This window comes from Zootoca vivipara, chromosome 7 (genome assembly GCF_963506605.1).
Source record: "Zootoca vivipara chromosome 7, rZooViv1.1, whole genome shotgun sequence".
In the NCBI taxonomy this organism is placed as follows: Eukaryota; Metazoa; Chordata; class Lepidosauria; order Squamata; family Lacertidae; genus Zootoca; species Zootoca vivipara.
The window spans coordinates 16,862,249-16,882,776 of record NC_083282.1 but is presented as its reverse complement, the minus strand read 5'-3'; the positions used below and the strand labels follow the sequence as shown (position 1 = coordinate 16,882,776).

General features: G+C 38.3%; 2 protein-coding genes across 2 annotated transcripts in view; one reads left to right on the top strand and one right to left on the bottom strand.

Annotated features, from left to right (window-relative positions):
- The window catches only part of STXBP3 (syntaxin binding protein 3), a 31,821-nt gene extending 29,680 nt beyond the window's left edge, over positions 1–2,141 (top strand). The window contains exon 19 of the mRNA XM_035122287.2: positions 757–2,141. Within this exon, the coding sequence (XP_034978178.1) occupies positions 757–854 (98 nt within the window). The 3' untranslated portion in view covers positions 855–2,141. The remainder of the gene's footprint in view (positions 1–756) is intronic.
- Positions 2,125–19,926, bottom strand: AKNAD1 (AKNA domain containing 1). The gene is made up of 17 exons (XM_060277453.1): positions 18,907–19,926; positions 17,162–17,226; positions 15,750–15,859; positions 15,357–15,505; positions 15,187–15,246; positions 13,997–14,130; positions 12,502–12,658; positions 10,311–10,480; positions 8,545–8,635; positions 8,227–8,336; positions 6,624–6,718; positions 6,380–6,512; positions 6,029–6,129; positions 4,498–4,620; positions 3,623–3,707; positions 2,491–2,635; positions 2,125–2,350 (listed from the first exon to the last, which is right to left on the bottom strand). The coding sequence occupies exons 1-17, from the start codon at positions 19,924–19,926 to the stop codon at positions 2,207–2,209; spliced, it is 2,892 nt and encodes a 963-aa protein (XP_060133436.1). The 3' UTR covers positions 2,125–2,206.
- Between the last annotated feature and the right edge of the window lie 602 nt (positions 19,927–20,528).

Here is a 20,528-nt window from a genome sequence, read left to right as displayed (position 1 = left end):
CATAAGACTAAAGTCCCTATTTCTGTATTGGTTCTCTTGAATCATCCTCTTGGTTCCTCTAAGGATCAAGCAATTTAAAATAGCTGTTGTATCTAGTCTGCATATTTTCAGAAAGCATGGATCCTCTCCTACAAGTGTTTTATCCTTGCATTCTCATGTAGTTCATTTCTCTGTCAAGTTGCATCAGATTTTGCAATTATCTATCTGAAATAACAGCAACTGGCAACTCATGTTAGCTTCAAATAGTCTTAGGAGCCTAACTACATGTTGAATGCACATGCATGTAATAGCATGCAGATGGTCTTTTATTTTTATTTTTCAAAATAAAGGAAAAACTGTTTGGGGAAGGAGCAGTTTGAAATAGGAAATGTGTGTGATTAACATTTCCCAGCAAATGTTTCACTGTTACAGCCACTTGGCTGTAATATGTACTACTGTTGACATACTGAATTGCTTGTGAAACTAATGGCATCTAGGAGAAAATTAACCAGTTGCCTCAAGGTTATTACTTAGTTCAGGGGTTGCTAATCCTGAGCCCAAAGTACCCCTCCCCCCAAATCCGAATCATACCCCCAATACTTCATTGTTTTTGGCAGTGGCAGCAAAAAGGGAGGAAATACACAGCACGAGGGTGAACAGGGAGGTTTAAACCTCTTTACCAAACCCAGCACCTTGATGAGGATGCAGATTGTACAAGTTTAATAAGCTAATGTTGTTGATGACTATTCCTTCAAGATTACATCTTGTTTTTACCAGGTTCCACTAACATCGTGACACCTAGAAGACTACTGGATGATGTAAAAGCACTTACTGTAACAAAATCAAAGGATACAGTCTTTTTTAAGAATGAATAGAGATTATAACGTTCAAAGATTTCCAGCTGTGCTTAACAAGAGATATTAAGAACACATAATATAAATATTATGGATACAATTTAGTGACAGTTAAGAGTGTTTTAAGTTCAAATGATTACAGTGGGAGAAGTGTTACATATCTGACTTCCCTATTGAAATCAGCAGGTCTTAAAAGTCCGTGATTTGAACTGGATTGTACCCTATGTACATATTTTATAAATCAGTGCTGTATTTGGGACTGTTCTTTTTATAATTTGAAATCTGCTTTCCTTGGGTTGGGGGGAAGGGGAGGTAATGGATAAGAATAAGATGTATGTAACAGCTTATGTTTTTATATTAATGTACTTGCTGTGAAGTGTTTGGTGTAGAGAATGCTCACCATTGCAATATATCATGCTAGGACTTGGGAAACATTTGTATATATGCTAATGATTTTTCAGTAATAATGTGTAAACTTTCTATCCTGAAAAAATGTCTGTTTCTAAAAATACTATTATAAAAGGGCAATGAGCTTAGCTACAAGAGGAAATGTAAATGTATAGCACAATTTCACAACCACAATTTGGTAAGCTACAAGATTCCATGCAACTTGTAAGAGTGTCATAGACAGCTGCTTTCAGTGAGGTACAAAGTGTAAGTTAAACTTTTCCTGAGAAATCTCAAGACAGAACTTTGGTTATGTGTGTCAGGGATTGCATGGTTCTCTGTATGGTATTTGGGTGAAGTTAATCATGAAAGTAATAAACCTTTTATCAACAATCAAGAACTCTGAAGAATATGTTGTCTCAATTACTTGTTTTGGTAATTTTTGTCAGGACTCCGGAAAAAAATGCAGTACAGGGCAGATGACTGACTTGCTTCTTTCATCAGCTTGCAAAATTAACTGCATCATTGGTCAATCCCACATGTATTTCCCATATTTCCCTTCTTTCTTCTCTAATTGGGGGAGGGAGTGATATAAATGGGCTGTTGCTGGGCAATAAATTAGAATTTTTTAAGCCATACTGATACAAAAATAATTGTGCCGCCTACTAAATTATTTGAGTTTGTGTCTGAGATTAAATGACTGGACTAGTCAAATAGATTATTCTTCTGTACCAACACTAAGTGGGAAATAGATTTATCCTAAGTTCCAAACTGAGCTAAACATATTTATACAATGCATGATTTTGTAAAACCTATTTATTATTAACTCACAACTTGATAATTTCTTTTCTGTTATTTTTTATGTAACAGATTTCAGGTTTTTAAGATGAAGAATAAGGGGAGAAATGGTACATTTTCATTCTTTACACATTCCAATAGTCTCTCTTTCAAATATAGTTCTGCCAGTTTTCAAAACACTTTCAGATTTAGTATTGGCTAGCTGCAAGACTGGAAAGTGTCTGAATTTTGGCCTTGGCTAAATCTTCTGAAACAACTTGCACCATGTGTTCTGTAGTTTTCTTCAAATTGTTTGCAGTCTGTATAACATCATCCAAAGTGGAGCTTAATATCTGTTAAGGGAAAAAAAAACCTGCTCATAATTAACACCACCGATTGGACTAGGGGGGGAAAGTTCACTTGTTTCATTGTAAGGAAAATGTTCAAAGATTTCTCCATTTCCTTTTCTGTAGATACAAGGCTTCCCACTTACCTTTGAATGTGTCTCCTTGATGTGCCTGTTTCTCAGACCGCATACTGACCTTCCATGAATATTCCTACTAGTGAGGTATTGTGGTGAAAGGATAATAGTATCATGCATCCTTGAGTAGCGAGTTTGGGGAATATGTAGATTTTGTCTAAAGCATAACAAGAAACCACAGGCATTGATTTTGATATTGATACACAAAAACACATTCTGCGTTTAACAGCTAGTGTCTGCTTGCTAGTTCTAAATACTACTACTAAGCCCACAAGTGCACCACAAAATGCTGAATTCAAAAATTACATTTTTTGTTGTGATCTTAAAAGTACAGTGGTACCTCACAAGACGAATTTAATTTTCAATTCATTTTACGAAAAATTCGTCTTGCGAAACACGGTTTCCCATAGGAACACATTGAAATTTAATTAATGCGTTCCTATGGGCTCCAGAGGACTGGCGGCGGCGCTTGCTCGCTTGGCTCGGGGAAGGCAGGCAGGCGGGCGGGTGGCAACCGCCCTGGCAAGTGAGCAAGCGCCGCCGCTGCCAGTCACCCGGAGCCGAAGCGCAGCGGTGCCGGGGCTGCCGCCGCCTGTCTTCCCCTTTGCTCGGGGAAGACAGGCGGTGGCAGCCCCCGCACCGCTGCGCTTTGGCTCCGTTCCCCGGTGCTGAAGCGCGGTGGGCACTGCTTGCCAAGGCATGTGGTGACAAGCTCCAGCAAGCTGCGCCCGCTGCGCTTCGGCTCCGGGCGCTGCTTGCCGGGGCTTGTCGCCGCCTGCTTGCTTGGCAAGCCCCAGGGAACCAGCTGTAGCGTGGGAAGAAGGCAAAGGAAGATCAGCTGTCAGCTTCCCACGCTGACAGCTGGTTTTCCTTTGCCGCCTTCCCGCGCTACATTCTATGGCCGCGCTTCACAAGACGAAGCGGCGGCCATAGAAAACCTCGTCGTCTTGCGAGTCCCTCGTGCAACGCAAAACGCTTTCATCTTGTGAGTTGCACGAGGCATTCGTCTTGCGAGGTACCAGTGTATTGGCATGCATTGCTGCAAATAGAACAAACTTGCACATGAAAATTACAATTATAAGATAGGGTTATAAGTAACTTGGTTTGGCTCAACTCCTGTTTTAAAACTGATGATGCATGTTACCTGTCACATAGCCTTTCTATAAACTCTTCTGGTTGTTTCTTTGTATATATCCTTTGAAGGTTGATGCTTTGCTTCTGCGAACTAGCTAAAGAAAATTTAAAAAAATTTTTTTAAAAGAAATGCAATTAAACAAGTTCACTACATTATCTGGTCCCTGCTCCAGCCTACTATTACGCACTGATGATTAAATGTTTCAACCACAAGTATATCAGCTCTTTTATTTTTAATTAACACCTTAGAAAAGGAGTGAACATTCTTTTAAAGTGAATGGCACAGGGTGTGACAAGCTTCTAAGGCCATTAAGGCCATTTTCTATATGCAAAAAGCAGGATGTGAAGGGGCTCCACTGAGTATCACAGCTTTTGAAAGGACACTTTTGTTTTGTTTAAAAAACTGTCTGAGATTATGTGTACGTATTGTGTTTTTCCCTTTCAAGAAAGAAATGTTTTTGGTATTAGCTTATGCTTAATTTTTAACTGTATGGTAAATCAGGATTTACCACGAGTCAGTCTGCGTTTTTGTTCATAGCTTAAGTGTTCTGAAGACTTTTGTGGAAACTACCAAAAATAGGTATTTTCTCTTCCAGAGGAAAACTGCAGATTTTGAGTGATTCAGAATGTGATGTAGTTATGCAAAAATCATGATTTGTATATTTTTGCATTGTGTGTAATCTGCATTCTCATGCAGATTAATTTGATTGTACAGCTGCCTTAGGCTTGCTGTTCTTGATCCAACAAGCGGAATGGGCACAGAAGTATGATAATACCACTTTGGTGTCTTCAGCTAAATTCATATAAAGATCAAAATTGTGTGTTAATTATATTCAGAATTTTCCATATACTATACAAAAGAATACCTTACAAAAATTATTCTACCTTCATTTTGTTCTTGTAGACCCATTGTCCATGATTCATGACTTTTAATACTCTTTTCCGGACATACTTCACTGCTTGAACTGTCTAGAAGGTGTGAGAACGAAGTGTCTTCGATGTCACTACCTAACACCACACCCCAAGTTAAACAAACATGTTAATACATATGTAATGTTTTGGCCTACTTAGAAATGTAAGGCTTGCTTGACTTCGTTAAAATCTGTGATGACTGCTGCCATGTCAGTTAAGCCTCTTGGAACAACTGAAACACTAATGTATGTATAAAATTATTGTATATTAATGGAATTCACACCTTCCCTTTCATCCACAAACAGCCCCAAGGAAGCTTACAAGGCACAATAAAAATGGTGTCAAACCAACAGTAAAAGTATGGAGATTTAACAGCAACAACAGATTTAAAGCAGCAGCACAAACAATTTAGAGGGACATAAATGTGCACAAATACCTCAAAGACTACACCTCCCCATATGAACTGACCCAGACCCTGCAATCATCTGAGGCCCTTCTTTGTAAGCCTTCTCCACGGGCCTTATCTGTGGTAGCACCCTGTTTGTGGAATGCTCTCCCCATGGAGACTTGTCTTTTGCCTTCATCTTTAGGTGCCAGGCAAAAGCATTCTGCTTCTATGGTGAGAATCTCATAAGATGGAGATACTGTAGAAAAGGCTTTTTGGTTGCCACCTGCCTAACTTCAGAAGGGCGGTACACATGCAGATTCACCTCTGATAAAAGTATTAATTGATGGCTGGATTTAAATGAAAAAAGATGACCCTTTAGATACCATGGCCCTTTGTCATTTAGGGTTTTAAGTGAGCTAGGAGGGGAAAGTCAGTCAAGGTCTTCTAATGCTGGAGTAATAGCAGTCCGTACTAGTCAGTCATCAGACTGAAGTATTAATTGAGCCCTATGTTACTAAGAATCCCATAACCCTTTAGTGCTATACTTCCAGTTGGAAAACCAAGGAAGCTCACTGTTGAAGTTTAAAATGCATCAAGCTGAACACGTGGTTTCTTTTGCCTGAATGAGATGGTTGCTTTTGATTGAGACCATGGGAGTGCACAGGTGCATTGCCCTGATAATTTTTTTTTTAAGAAATACTTATATATATATGTACACACACGCGTGTATATTGAGCTTTTTTGTGTGACAGTACTCATTGACAGGGGGGCACCAGCACATTTTTTTTTTTTTGCTGCCTACAGCAGCTGTTTTTTGCTGGAAACTACAGAGCCTGTAGTTTTCTTTCCCCTGTTCCAGCACCACTGTATCCCCCCAAAATCTGCTTCTGAGGATCTCCTAGCCCTCCAGAGCAGATTTTTTTGGGGGGGGGGCTGCAACAAGGAAGGAGGAGGAGCCCTGCTGTGCAAGCAGAAGCCCATTCTTGCTACATTCAATCACACCCATTGACTTTAACTGACATCAGATTATTGTAACGTTTACTAGAGATGCTTAGTAGTTCACACTTAAATTCCAAATAATGTGAGGCCTTTTGTTAATATTACCAAAACAAGTACCTGATAAATCTAAATCCATCGCTTTTCCTTCTAAGAAGATAGAGTACCTTTCACAGTCTGGCTTTTCTTTTATTGTTTTCCTGTGCTCCATTTTTTTATTTCTATGTTGAAAACAGATAACACAGGAGAGAGGCTTAATTGTACATTAACAATCAGCACAGAGGTACTTAACATTGCAGTCTTATACTTGTCTACTCAAAATTAAATCCTACTGAATTCAATGAGACTTAGTCCCATGTAAATGGGTTTAGGATTGCACCCTATAAGACATATCGGGGATGTGTGCCTCAACATGGTGAGAGTGCACTTTTGGTTTGTGTAGAGTTTAGGTTTAGCAGTGTACATACTAACCTGCTGGAAGAACAGGGACAAACATGTCTACTTGATAACTGTATTTTCATTCTAGGATGTATAATAATATGATCCTTTGCAGGATTCCTCAACTCATCAAGAAACCTGTGATCTGAAGGATAAGTTAAGCTTCCTATGAAAAAATGCATATCAGGGGAAAAATTGATTAGTGGGTGATATCTATTAGAATTATTTTGCTTGTTATTTAAAACTTACATACTTTTGCTGATTTATCTTTCTGTACCTCGTTTTTTCAATATAGTCACATTGGATTCTTGATTGCTGGTATTGTATGGGTTGGCTGGGGGTGGAGATCTCATTTCCCAATAACTTAAATTACTGATGGGGTAAAAAATAAAATATGAGCACAATGCGAGTCAGAGAGAGGATCAGCACAATATAAAGGACATACCCTGTTTCTCATATTTTAAGACATACCCATAAAATAAGCCATAGCAGGATTTTTAAGCATTCAAGGAATATAAGCCATACCCCGAAAATAAGACATAGTGATAGGCACAGCAGAAATACCGGCCATGGAAGGAGGAGGAGGAAAAATATAAGACATCCCCTGAAAATAAGCCATAGTGTGTTTTTTTGAGGAAAAAATAAATATAAGACATGTCTTATAATATGAGAAACACGGTAGCAATGTCACCCTTGCTTCTATAATTCTGCAGTCAGCATTTTAAGCATAAGCCCTAGAACTCTCCTTTTGCAAGTCAGCACTGTTGTGTCAAAAGACCCCCTCACGAAAACATGTTATTGTGGTGCCAATTCCAGATACTCTTTAAAACACTATTAATCATTCCCAGTTATCAAAGTGAAACTGCACATAAGCAATGCAACAGTACAAACCTGGATCATGTATAGTTTTAAAACCCATAATTAATAATTCTCTACCACATCTTCCCTTAGCTTTTACTAAACTAAAAAGCTCTAAACATTTTAGTCTTTCCTAGTAGGGATGGTGCTGCATTTTCTTTAGGCAAATTGCAGCTGGTGTGCATTTTCTTTTTGAAGTTTCTTTTTCTCATGTCCTTTTTTATTATAGTATCTGGTCAGAGTCTGAGAAAACATTTGTTTGGCTTGTTTGAGCTAAAGTGTATTTCTGTAACACCAAGGCTGGATTTGCTATGTTGTGTGTTTTAGATGTGCTGATCTGTAAATGTTAATATCTGTCTACAAGTTTGCAAAATCCTACGAGTAATTTGTGATGTGACTAGCTGTTACTTGCAAATTATTGTTTCCACCAGCATGACATTGCACATCAGGTGCTTCAGGAAGACCATAGATAAACACTAAGTTCTGCAAACTTTGTGATGTCTGTTACAAATTAAAATTCAATTGCTCTAAGTGGGGAATAACTGCAGTCAACATGATTCAGATCATTGGCATTGGTCGCTAGCAACTATTGGGAACTGAGTGGTTTTGATTTGATGGTGGTTGAGATTGTGACAGTAGCACAAACGCTGGAATCTTTCAATAGAGCCTTTCATTTTTACAGCTTTAATTAGACAGATGTACTATAAAGTCTACTCCAGCACAAAAATAGGCAATTAGTGATGTTAAAACATTTATATTTATACTGTATTTGAAAATAGGAGATTGTGTTGAATAAGACGTGTTTTGGTTATGAGTGAGAAGTGACAAAAAGGGAAGGAGTGTGGTTAGAAAAAGAAGGGACGGTGGTGCAAAATCGGTGGTGCCAAAGGAGTCAACTGATACTTAGTTCTCCAATGGCACACAACCTGAAGCCGGCCTGGTTGCTAATCATACAGTGTAAATGTGTTATAGCTGGAATAGTTGAAAGAGTATATTTTGGAACCTCTGAGATTAAAACTTACCCATCTGTGTTTTCTTGATTACTGTAATCATTTTGATTTTCTCTGCCTATAAGTGGTTTGTGGGATTGTAGCCCTCCAGCCTTTTTAACGGTTGAAAAGGAGCAGTGTTGCTGTATTACAAAACACAATACATTAACAAAGGACTCTTATTATTTACACCGTCAACACCTGCTGCATTAATGCATATTTTTCCTCGTACATTTATTTGACTGACAGCAATTGAATTGTCTTATGATGTTAGCCTAGTCAACAGTAATTAGAACCATCTTAGTTTTATCAAGCTGATAAAACAATAAATTAACAATCAAATTGACTTACATGAGTAGATTGCTTATTTCCTTTGAGTCCTGATTTTTCCAGAGGATTCACTATATCTTCACAAGTATGTTTAGTTTGCAGCTCTAGCTGGCTAAGGGGAAAGCAAAATTCTGTTTTATTAAATGTGTCTTTAATAATAACTCCTTGTAATTTTGATTTTTTAAAAAACATTTAAAAACAGGTTATAAATTCACTAAACAATTGTTTGCAGATCTGAGGGAGGCACAGAATGAATTGGTACAAATGGGAAAAATAAAGTTACATTCTGTGGGTGAGATCCAACATAGTGAGTGGGTATCTGTTCTTGCAAGTCTTCCACAGACATCCCTCGTGCAAACAAGTTTTCAAAATATGCTCCAGAGGGGATATGAGTTGGAACTGGAGGAAGAGAATCCAAAAGTCCAATTGCACAAGCAAACAGACATAATTGGATACTGTCCTGTGTGTTCCCTTATACGTCTTCAAGTTCTGTATTTCACATTTATAAGGCTTTTTTCAATATGCAGCCATTTCAATGGATGTTGCTTTATAACGAGCCTTTTAACACTAATCCTAGGCACATTTACATGGAAATGTTTAAGTGAACTCATCTGGAATGGTCTACACTCCAAAGAAATGTACAACCAGCTCTATGAGCCCAAGAGAGATTGAATGTGTGTTTCTGAAAAAGAGCCCGCAATGCTGCATAATAAACCACTTAGAAAACAAGGTCGAGTTTCATACAAAACAACTTATGATATGGCATGGAGCGGATTGTTTTACATTGCGTATATATTTCAGTCTTTATTATTATTTCAATCACAGATCAGCCACTAAATTACAATCAAACAAATACAATTTTACAGTTTACAGGGCAGCAAAAGACTATTTGGATAGGAGGTGTGGGTGTGGGTGTGGGTGTTGTCGCACATTCAGTCACACTAGAATTAATTGTTGTGTGCTAGTATGGGTTAGTAAGGTGCTTTAATCATCTAGTTTCTACTAATACATGCTGATGCACAGAGGTTTGCCACTTTGGTAGTGATATCATTAGTGGAGGAACATGTTAAAATTATAGGGTCTATTTGGGAATCTAGGTAAAATAGAATGTTTGCATATATGTAAACACTTGGCCATACCTTAGGTAGTTCTTTGGACCTTCTTTGGACATTTATATTTGGCCTGTCAGAATAGGCTCTTTCAGATACCAATGACCAAAATCATGGGCTCATGCACACACTCTTCACATACAGCTTTACTTCCAGTTTATAGTTTAATAAAACTATGTTTAGAGATCTGAACGAATTTTTGTTATAAGGGGAATTATTCTAAGATTCATTTCTAATTTCTCAATATTCCAGCTGACGAAGAATAGTTGAAACAGGGCCTTGTCCTGATTTTTACTGGAATTTATCTTTATTTGCCTTCAATACTGGGATTGATTCCTATTTGAACTCCTCATCACACCAATAAAACCTTGTGAAGATTTATTTGAAATCCATTTTCTTCTAGCCTGAGTTCTTGCAATTTACCGTTTATCACGTGAGATCTGAATTGCCAAACTATGGGTAGTGCTTGTCCTCCAAACCAGAACTGTAAAACCACTTTCCAAATATGAGTTTGCGAGAGCAAGCACTAACCATAGCATACCAATTCATGAGAAAGAGCATGCAAGTATTTGATATGTTTTGTGCCTGCTAGGCTATGATTTGGAGATCTGCTGAATTGAGCAAATAGTTAACACATTATGACCCATTTAATAGTCAACTTCCATGGATAACACTTACTTCTGATGAAAGCGATGATGTTGGCTACCTTCATTAGATTGCTGATACATTCTCGGTGGAATCATCTCCATAGGCTGACTTCTTTTGTCTCCATGCTTTTTATTCTTAGCAATATTCATGCTAGAAGCAGTCTTTTGTGGGGACTCACTAATGTTTGAAACCGCTGGACTCTAAGAAAGAACCACATGGGGAAATGGATATTATGACCTACTGAAAAACTTGCTACATTCACAGCAATTTCACAATGTTGGAGAGTTCTGCATATCTGTCTGTCTGTCTGTACCATTTTCATCTGCAAAACCCACTTTGCATGCCAACCAAAAGATCTGAATAACTGAAAAAAATATTGTAATTTTCACACCTGTTAATTAAGGAGATTCAATGTGACCTTAACAAGGTGAAGAACTGGGCCCAAACTAACAAAATTAATTTCAATAGATACAAATGTAAGGTTCTACACTTAGATAGGAAGAGCCAACTGCACAAATATAAGATGCAGGACACCTGGATTGCCAAGTGAAAAGGATCTAGGGATCTTAGTGGACCACAAGCTTGACATGAGTCAACTGTGTGAGACAACAGCAAAAAAAAGCTAATGCTATTCTAGGCTGCATAAACAGTATACTGCCCTGATCAAGGCAAGTCATAGTCCTGCTCTAGTCTGCCTTGGCCAGACCATGGCTATAATATTGTGTCCAGTTCTGGGCATCACAATTTAAGAAGGATATTGACAAGCTGGAATGTGCGCAGAAGAGGGCATTCAAGATGTTAAAGGGTTTGGAAACCAAGCCTTATGGGGGAGTTGGGTAAGTTTAGTCTGGAAAACAGACTGTGAGCAGATATGATAGCCATCTTCAAATATCTAAAGGACTGTCACATGGAAGATGAAACAAACTTGTTTTCTCACTCCAGAGGCTAGGATCTGAACCAATAGCTTCAAGTTACAAGAAAGTAGATTCTGACTAAACATCAGGAAGAGCTCTTTGACAGAGCTGTTAGACAGTGGAACAGACTCCCTCAGGAGGTGGTGGCCTCTCTGTCCTTGGAGGTTTCTAAGCCAAGGTTGGATGGCCACCTGTCATGTATGCTTTAGTTGAGATTCCTGCAATTCAGAGGGTTGGACTAGAAGATGAACCTTGGGGTCTCTTCCAACTCTACAATTCTATTATTCTAAGAAGTTCATAGTTTTGAAGTGATTTCTTCCCTAATGAAATAGAAGGAATCCACCTGTTAAGTTTAAATGTCCACAAAACATCTAAAAACCGGGATTAATTAGCTACTGCCTCTAGACTGAAGAGTCTTGTGCAACTACAGTAATGTATTAACACACAGGCTCATAGCTAGAAATGATGTCTGATAGGTTTACGCATACCCCAGGAAGCCATTGTAAGTTGATACAAAACAGTTAAACCAGGAAAATAATATTTCAATACAATTTAGCAACAGTCATCCCAAGGAGCACAATTTGATATATATGTATCTGGAAGAGGTACAAAGGCCTGCTGTTAGCTTAAAGCTAAATTGCACTATCCCAGCCATCCCCAAACTTCGGCCCTCCATATGTTTTGGACTACAATCCCCATCATCCCTGACCACTGGTCCTGTTAGCTAGGGATCATGGGAGTTGTAGGCCAAAACATCTGGAGGGCCGCAGTTTGAGGATGCCTGCACTATCCTGTGGAGGAGACAGAAAGTCAGAAGGTCTAAACCTGAAAATTTTCAAAACCTGAATATCCACTGAAATGGGACTGGTGTATTAGAGGGGTGTGGCACTATGACAGTACAGTGGTACCTCGGCTTGCGAAGGCAATCCGTTCCGCTGAGGTGTTCACTCGCCGAGGCATTTGCTCGCCGAGGCATTTGCTCGCCGAAGGCATGCTTCTGCGCATGCGTGAAGCGCCAATAGAGCACTTCTGTGCATGTGCAAAGCGCCAATAGAGCGCATGCGCAGATTTTGTCTGCGCATCCGACGCCACAGAACCCGGATATAAACACTTCCAGGTCTGCGGCGTTCTTAAACGGAGGTGTTCGTAAATGGAGGTAGGCGTAAACCGAGGTTCCACTGTATTGCTACATTTTGAGTGCATGTATTGCCACTCTACTATTACATTAATTCAATCATGCAATCTCAGTGGAAATAATGTGCTATAAAACAATATGCTTTGTTCTTTATTGGGACTTAATGGTTTACCTCAGAACAACTTGAATAGGGAGAAGCAGATTCACAGGGTGTGAATGATGGTGATGTTACAAAAGCAGAGGAATGTGGGCTGCAGGCAGTCTTATCGATTTTCTCTTTTATATCTTCAAGCAGCATCCCAAGCTTAAATATTTCCCCCTCTACTTTTCTAAATCCAAATAATATAAGATACAAAGTTACATTATAAGATTGATACATGCTTCGTGTTCCTATCATTATAGTGCGAGAGATACAATGGGCTAGATAAGGACATTAAATGTCAAAAATTACAGTATTTAAAAGGCCATATCCGACACTGCAGCTCCACTGGTGCAATGGATTCTGCACATGTAACAGAACTTTCTCTTCCTCTCCTGACCCTTCCAGCCTCCTGCATGCCCTCACAATCAGCTCAGGAGGGTTGGGGAAGTCCCATTGTACCAGCAGAATCCCACTGGCACAGCACGGGATGCAACCCACAATGTTTAACATGCACTGAGTACGGTGAAGTTTGAACTTCAAAATAAGGGTTGCAATCATGAAAAACGTGAGTGCTGCTAGCCACATGACACACCCCAAAGCAAAATTGCAATGCAGGAGGACTACCACAGATAAAGAATTCTTCCTCATCTCAAGGTTGGATGCAGATAGAAAAGGGCTCTTGTTATTAATAATGTCATGTGCAGGGAAGCTGCATGTAGTGACACACATCAGACCTAGTTACAGATGAGAGGTGAATGGGAAGGAGCACAACTATCTAGCCTTCACTCCTCTGCCCAATGTCATATTTCCATGTATAGGATCCTTCTGTACAAACATTCCTGCAAATTCCTTGTCCCATCTGGATGGATCACTTGTTCGTTTTACTCCCAGCTTGCCTTACTCAAAAAACCCTAGTGGTATCATTAGTGAGTTAATGGATGTTGCCTTCCTCCCTACCACCTCATAGAGTAATCCAATGCCAGTTTGTATGTCTGGAATTGCTGTTTCATATTTGCAAGACTTTTAATATGCATGGAGGACAAACAGTGGGGGGAGCCATGCAAGGAGGGCCATGGTTCAGTGGTAGAATAAAGACTTTGCATGCAAAGGTTCCTAGGTTCAATCCCCAGCATCTCCCATGTGAAACCCTGGAGAGCTGCTGCTATTCAATGTAGATAATATTGAGTTAGAGATGGACCAATGGTCTGACTCAGTATAAGATAGCTTCCTTAAGTCCTGTTCCAAAACCCACATTTGTTGTAACACTTGCGGCAGGCATTTTTAAGGGTGAACTGACAGGAAAGGGATGGTTAATTCTTCCTGCACTCTGTTTTCACCATGACTGGGCTTATTTCTTGTATCATCCTGGGAGGCATTTGCAGGAGAGAATTGGTGGGTGACCAAAAGTAAAAATAATTTTTGATGTGCATCCCAATAATTTTTTAACATAAGCAAGGTTGTCAATGTAAGATTTTTTAAATGGTTATATTATTAGTGTATTATTGTTTTTAAAAAAATACTTGACCTGTTAGGATCAAACTCTCCGATGCTCATTGATGAGTACATGGGATGTTGGTGCTGAAATGTACAATGTTTCTCCTTCGTGGCTAAATAATTCCATTCCAGCTTGTCTAGTTGCTCCTTTAAAAGGCTTAAAAGCTTCACAAACAAAATTTGTAACCTTGGTGTTATTTGACAATTTTTCTATAGATTAGTAATTAAAATATTCAGTGCTGAACTTAAACATGCCATGGACACAGCAATAGCTTCAAACATAACAAGATAAACATAACACGAATATCTAAAGTAGTTTACACCAGTATTTTAAACTGTTTCTTATATTTAACTGAATATACACTTCAGTGGAAGAGAAGGCAGCAACACACGAAGAAATATGCATATGGAGCTGCCTGCTCTGCAGAAGTGAATGAGGTGCCGCTTTGGGGTATACAATTTATGTAAGTATCATTACTTATTATGTTTAAATAGTTTTGTAAATTTCCTTTAAGCCACCCAGAGATTTCTTTTGCAGCAGGCAACTAAGAAATTTGATTAATCTTAATTTACGGGTGCTTTACATCTGTGGCCTGTAGGGTATACTTAAACAAATGCCTTCACTCCCCTTCAGGAAAATCTCCCAGTTAATTCTGAAGGTAATTTAGGAATTAAGGGAATTGAAGGAATTTATTCAAATTATAATTACCTTTATATCAAGACCTGTGGTCATAAAATTGCTTCATTAAGTCCTAAACAGCAGGGGTGGCTAATCTGTGCCCTTTCATATGTTGGAATTCATCTCTTAGGAAGACCAATGGTCAGGGATGATGGAAGCTGTAAACCAACAATATCTGGAGGGCCATAGGTTACCCACCTCTCCTGTACAAACTTATAAAGTATGATATTACAACTTCATATTATTCTGAGATGATGAAAATGATTTATTCTTAAGCACAGGTTAACTTAGTTCCCATTTAAATGGGAACTTAGTTCCCATTTAAATCTACAAGATGTAAGTCGTGACTCACCTGTCTCACTTGTTTCAATGGAAACTAAACTGATTTAAGCAGCAATTTTTATACTTCATTCTGAGTATAAGATGTAGAGAATAGTGCTGCTATTCTAGATTTTATACATTTTATTTCTAAATCTAATTTTTCAAAAACAGAGTTTTAAAAGGTAACCATTTTTTTTTTCAAACACAAAAAAGGTATTCACCTGATGCCGTTCTTCCACTGGGAATACATCTTGTGTAAGACAGTTAGAAAATGTTTCCACCTTTAAGAAAAAGGGATGCAGTTCATTTAAGCTTTCAGATGCAGTATTAAGAAAAACAAGGTGTTTGTTTCAAATATATATTGTATTTAAAATATAAGTATTTGTATTACTTTTGATTTTAGCTCTTCTGACTGTTCCTTTAACATATGAGAAAGCTTTTCTTCTTCTGTAATGTTTTGCAACAGAGGTTGATTTCCAGATGATTGTCTTGCTGCATCAGCTGAGGGTAATGGTGAGAGCATTCTTTGCGGCTGCAGTTCTACAGAACAATATGACAAAAGTGCAAATGTGATCTGTATGCTATTTCCTTCATATAGTGTACAACAGCAAACAGGCGGAACAGTGGTGGCTTAAGCTGAGGCCCTCCAGATGTGCTCCAGTTCCCATCAGTTCCCATCAGCATAGTCCAATGGTCAGGGAGTTGTAGTTAAACAACTTCTGGAGGGCTATACAAGTAAAATAATGATTGTATTCTAATTATTTGAATAGTCCATTTGAACTACCTGAGAAAGGTGACTGGGAAAAACCAACCATGGGCTTCACAGGGACTGTTACAGGTAGAACTGTAGACATTTCTGTAGTTATTCCAGGACTTTCTGATTTAATGCCAGGATTTTGTCTATTTTGATTTGAGCAAGGAGGTATCTGTCAAAATACACAAAAACTCATTGTGAAGCACAAAAACAGCACCCACAATAAAAATATTCACTTGCCATTCTCTTTATGATACCCCACCCCCACCCCAAACACCCCCTGGCACAAATAATAACTTGGTAAAATTAGGCAAGCAATATCCAAACACCAGTATATTTTAATTTATTTAAAAGATGTACTGTATATACCACTCTTCAATGGAACTTTCAGGGTTTACAAAAACAAGGTAAAATACATAGCAAATTGATTAGACATATTAGGTCATTGAGGTTGGGTGGTGGAAAGGAGTCGTCATTAGGGTTGTTCATACATAGTCATGGGCTAGGGTCACTGTTTATACCAGCTATACCCAAAGAAAACTAACTTGTTCCAGTGCATCTGCTCTAGGAAGAGTGAGCACACTATATTCCATAAAATACTGAAGCAGGAGAGAGAAATAAACCACAGTATGAAAGTATGCATACTGTATTTATTTAACAAGAATTGCATTCTGTTTAACTACAAGAAAACCTCTAAGTGGTTTACAAAAATATAAAATAAAGCATTAAAATTCTGTAATATATAACAAGATTTAAATCAATAGTAGCTAAAAAGAGATAAAACCATAGCTGCCAAGTATCCCGCATCCGCCGGGAAAACCCCTTTTTTCTTACCATTTCCCGGCGGTCTCCCGTTTAGGTTAAAACCCCGGTATTGTCCCTTAAATCGGCTTCGGCCCAGCGGCCATTTTTCTGGTGCCGCTTTGCCCTTCTATGGGCACCAGAAAATGGCGGCGCTGGCGCCGGAAGTCGCTTCCGCGCATGACCGGAAGTTGCGTGACGCGACTTCCGGTTGCGATTTGCCCTTCTATGGGCATCAGAAAATGCCGGCGCCGGAAGTCGCTTTTACGTGTTTCCGGTCATGCGCGGAAGCGACTTCCGGCGCTGGCGCCGCCATTTTCTGGTGCCCATAGAAGGGCGAAGCGCCACCGGAAGTTGCGTCATGCAACTTCCAGTCATGCGCGTGCTGCCGATCCCGGATCTTTACGTCCGGAACTTGGCAGGTATGGATAAAACACATGTAATTTCTACATGTCTGGGCAGCCTTGCCTAAACAAACATGTTTTAAACAGACACTGAAAAGAATACAATGTTTGCAATACATTATACTATGCACTGCATACTACAGCTGCATAAACAAAACATTTGTATTCAGAAAAAATATATTAATATTTTGTAGCAAGAAAAGATATTAAGAAAAACTGACTTCATGTTATAGGAGACTTACCTTTGTATTAAATCTTAGGTGATCAATATGATTCTGAGCCTCAGCTTGTTTTGTCAGTAGCTATTATTTCAATAGATATAAAAAAGAGAAAACAATAAACATATATTGTACAGTATATGGAAAGCAAAAATAGCAATTGACTGTGAGCAATACTTTTCCCATAGCCAAGGTCATTCATTAATGTTTTAGCTGCTTTGGAAAAATCTATATTCAAACAGAGTAAGCGCTGTAAAGGAAACAAAAAATTGGCCAGGAAAATCCTCATAGAGAAGCTAGGCTCAGGAGATACTGGATGCTATTACACTGGGAGATGATTGCTGGATATAATGGGAACTCTGGAAAAAGTGCCTAATGGTGGTAATACATCTGAAAGGGGCAAAATATAGATATTGGGCTAGGAAGCAGTGTTATGAACAAAGGATAAGGTTAGGGTAGAAAATGCAGTCTGGGATCCAAACTGGTGCTTGGGCTCAATAATAATAATAATAATAATAATAATAATAATAATAATAATAATAATAATATCACCTTTTTCCATAATGAGAGTATATAGGTAGATTACAACTAAAATAGAAACTACTAAAAACATATAAAAATCAATAATTTAACAACAGTAGAATTAAGATGAAGAGGAAAAATATTATTGCTATAATTTCTTCAGTGCCAATATTAACAAGGCACTATACATAATCTAAATGATATACAATAACTATGCTACAAACAGCAGAGGAAGCGATAGTGGTGATCATTGTCTACCTACGTCCAATTTATAAGAAAAACCTGATTGATCAGAGATGGAACGAAATTCAAAGTAAACTTGAAACTGCAAGAAAATAGATGTAATCAAGTTTCAACAAGTTTTTCTTACATAGGAGTAGATAATGTGTATACCGCCATCTAAGAAGATAACAAATGTTTCTGTTTTTCTGGATATATTACCCTTGGAAAGCTCAGGTTGGTAGAGGTTTCCCAAGCAGTGCAGTATACTGCAGGGCGGTTAGACTAGAGATAATGGCTTGGATCTTAACAACTGCCATTATCATCCTTTCCAATATAGTCACCTGAAATTCCAAAAAGCTGGCCAGAGAACCTCTGGAACTGTATAGGGCATAGCACATAGAGTGGGGAACCAGCAGAAATCATGGAACGACCCTTTTATGGGTAGAAGTGCTTCCTATTTGCAGTAGGTCTCCTTTCAATCCCAGCCCGCATGTAAATTCTTCAGCACAAATGTAAGGTATTAGGCTGCACTCTTCACTTTGCACTCCAGCTAATATTTATTCCTTTACTTTTAACTCTGACTATGCTCATAGGGTTTACTCATTATAATAAGCATGCTTAGGTTTGCTTCCACAGATTAGAGTCACCCTGGTTATTTGCTTTACATTTAACAAAAATAAAAGGGAGGCATTCAGCTTATGGACTAGTTTGCTGTAAGCTCATGGTTAGTGAGGAGAGAGCTTAACCACAACTTATGAGTCCTAGTTTGGATGAAATGCTAAGATATCAGTGTGGCAGCAAAACGCCAGCAAAGGAGCTGCTAGGTTCTCTCTAAGAGTTCAGCCATTTGCGTGGTCCCACTAAGTCAAAGTTTATTGTGTTGCACAAACCAGTGTCTAGAGACCTAACCCTACAGAAATCTGTGGCTGGCTGAGTTGTTATAGGTATAATAAACACACCCAAATTTTGCCTGACTATCAATGGCAATTCCAATTATGTGCAATATCACCTCTTATATACCTCTAGTTGTTGGTCTAGTTCAGGTGTGCTAATTCCCTTTTCTTCATTCTTGTTTGCAACAGAGTCCAAAGAATTCATTGCTTCTAAAACATCTTTCACAACTTCTGATTTACCAAGCAAATTTGGGGTGTGTGTAGTCTTTTTAGGTATAGGGCATGAGTTGCTATTTTTTCCTTTAGGTATTTTGACCTTTGGAGCAACCTTAGAAAAATCAGGAAGCCGATAATGAACCTGACGTTGACCATTTTTGAGATTATGTGAAGTTGTTTCCAGAAAATATTTGTGCTCTTGGTACACTTCTTTAGGGGTTGAGAAATAATGGAAGTCTTCATTAATTGCATGTTCATTCTCAATTACAAGTTGAATATTATCTTCTTTACAATCTTTTCTGTCACGAGTGGGATTCACACTTTTATCCATTACAAACTGCTTAACTTCAGTCAAATCCCAATTTTTGTCAACTGATTCAAATTTTACTTCTGTTTCTGAATTACAGCATTCAATATTTTTTCCTTCTTCCTTTGGTAAAGATATTATTGAACTTTCTGAAATCTTAATTTTATTTAGGATAGTTTCATCAAAACTTTCAGTAAATGATATCTCTGGGAGAGTCTCAGAATCAATCAATTGGCACAAACTTGATAATTCCTCTTGGGGAAAATGGCGTAAAAGGACATCTGAAATGTTTGAGTTGGATAGATGTTGATTTCTTCCTGAACTGTTAACATCCCAAGCAAGTAACTCCTCTGTTGCCTTGGGAGATTCCATGTCATTTCCCCTTTGTAATGTTGCCAGATTTATTTTTGTTTCAGGCAGTTGTGTTTTGCAGTCTGATTTTTCTTTTGAATGACAGCTCATGTGAGAAGGTGTCAAGGTGAAAACATGTTGGGATCCATCTTCTACACAAGTGGAATTTTCTAGGTTTCGTGAATCACACTTGTGTTGATATGTATTTTGTAGAGCTCCTTCATAAGGCAGATCTTCTTGCTCATCATCGGTATTGTCTTCAGGGTAAAGCATATCAAATACTATATTATTGGCTTAGCCTTCATACAGTTAGACTGTTCTTACCTACAATACGTGCTCATATTATGAGCATATTCAATATGACTTTCACTGAACGTCAGCTTTCAAATTCTGAAAGATTTGAGAGAACATGCACATTAGCTGAACTAAATAAAACAGTACAATAAACTTGTAAGTCTTCCTTTTCCCTACTCTAAAACTTTATGGAGTCAATTTCACATACTCCTTATAATTAATGCAATTAAAATATTTGGAGTTGCCTAAGGATCTAACCTAGGATGAAGGAAAATTATATCCACAATCAATAGTGCCAGTTAGCTGCAGCTTAACTAAGGTTACTGCTATTCCTGAGGTGTTGGCAATGTGGAGCAAAAATCAGTTCCCTTATCCACATGATGTAGGCCTGCCCTGTTATAAGCTCCTTTGGGGGTGAAGTCTTGGTAATTATTTAGTCCCAGAAACCTCACTACAGCTATGGATTAACAATGTGTCCTTATTTGAGATAGCAAGGTTTCAATGTGAACATTAAAAAGGGAAATAAGAGAGAACATCTGGTGATAATTTATCAAGACAATCCTATATACTCTTTCCTGAAG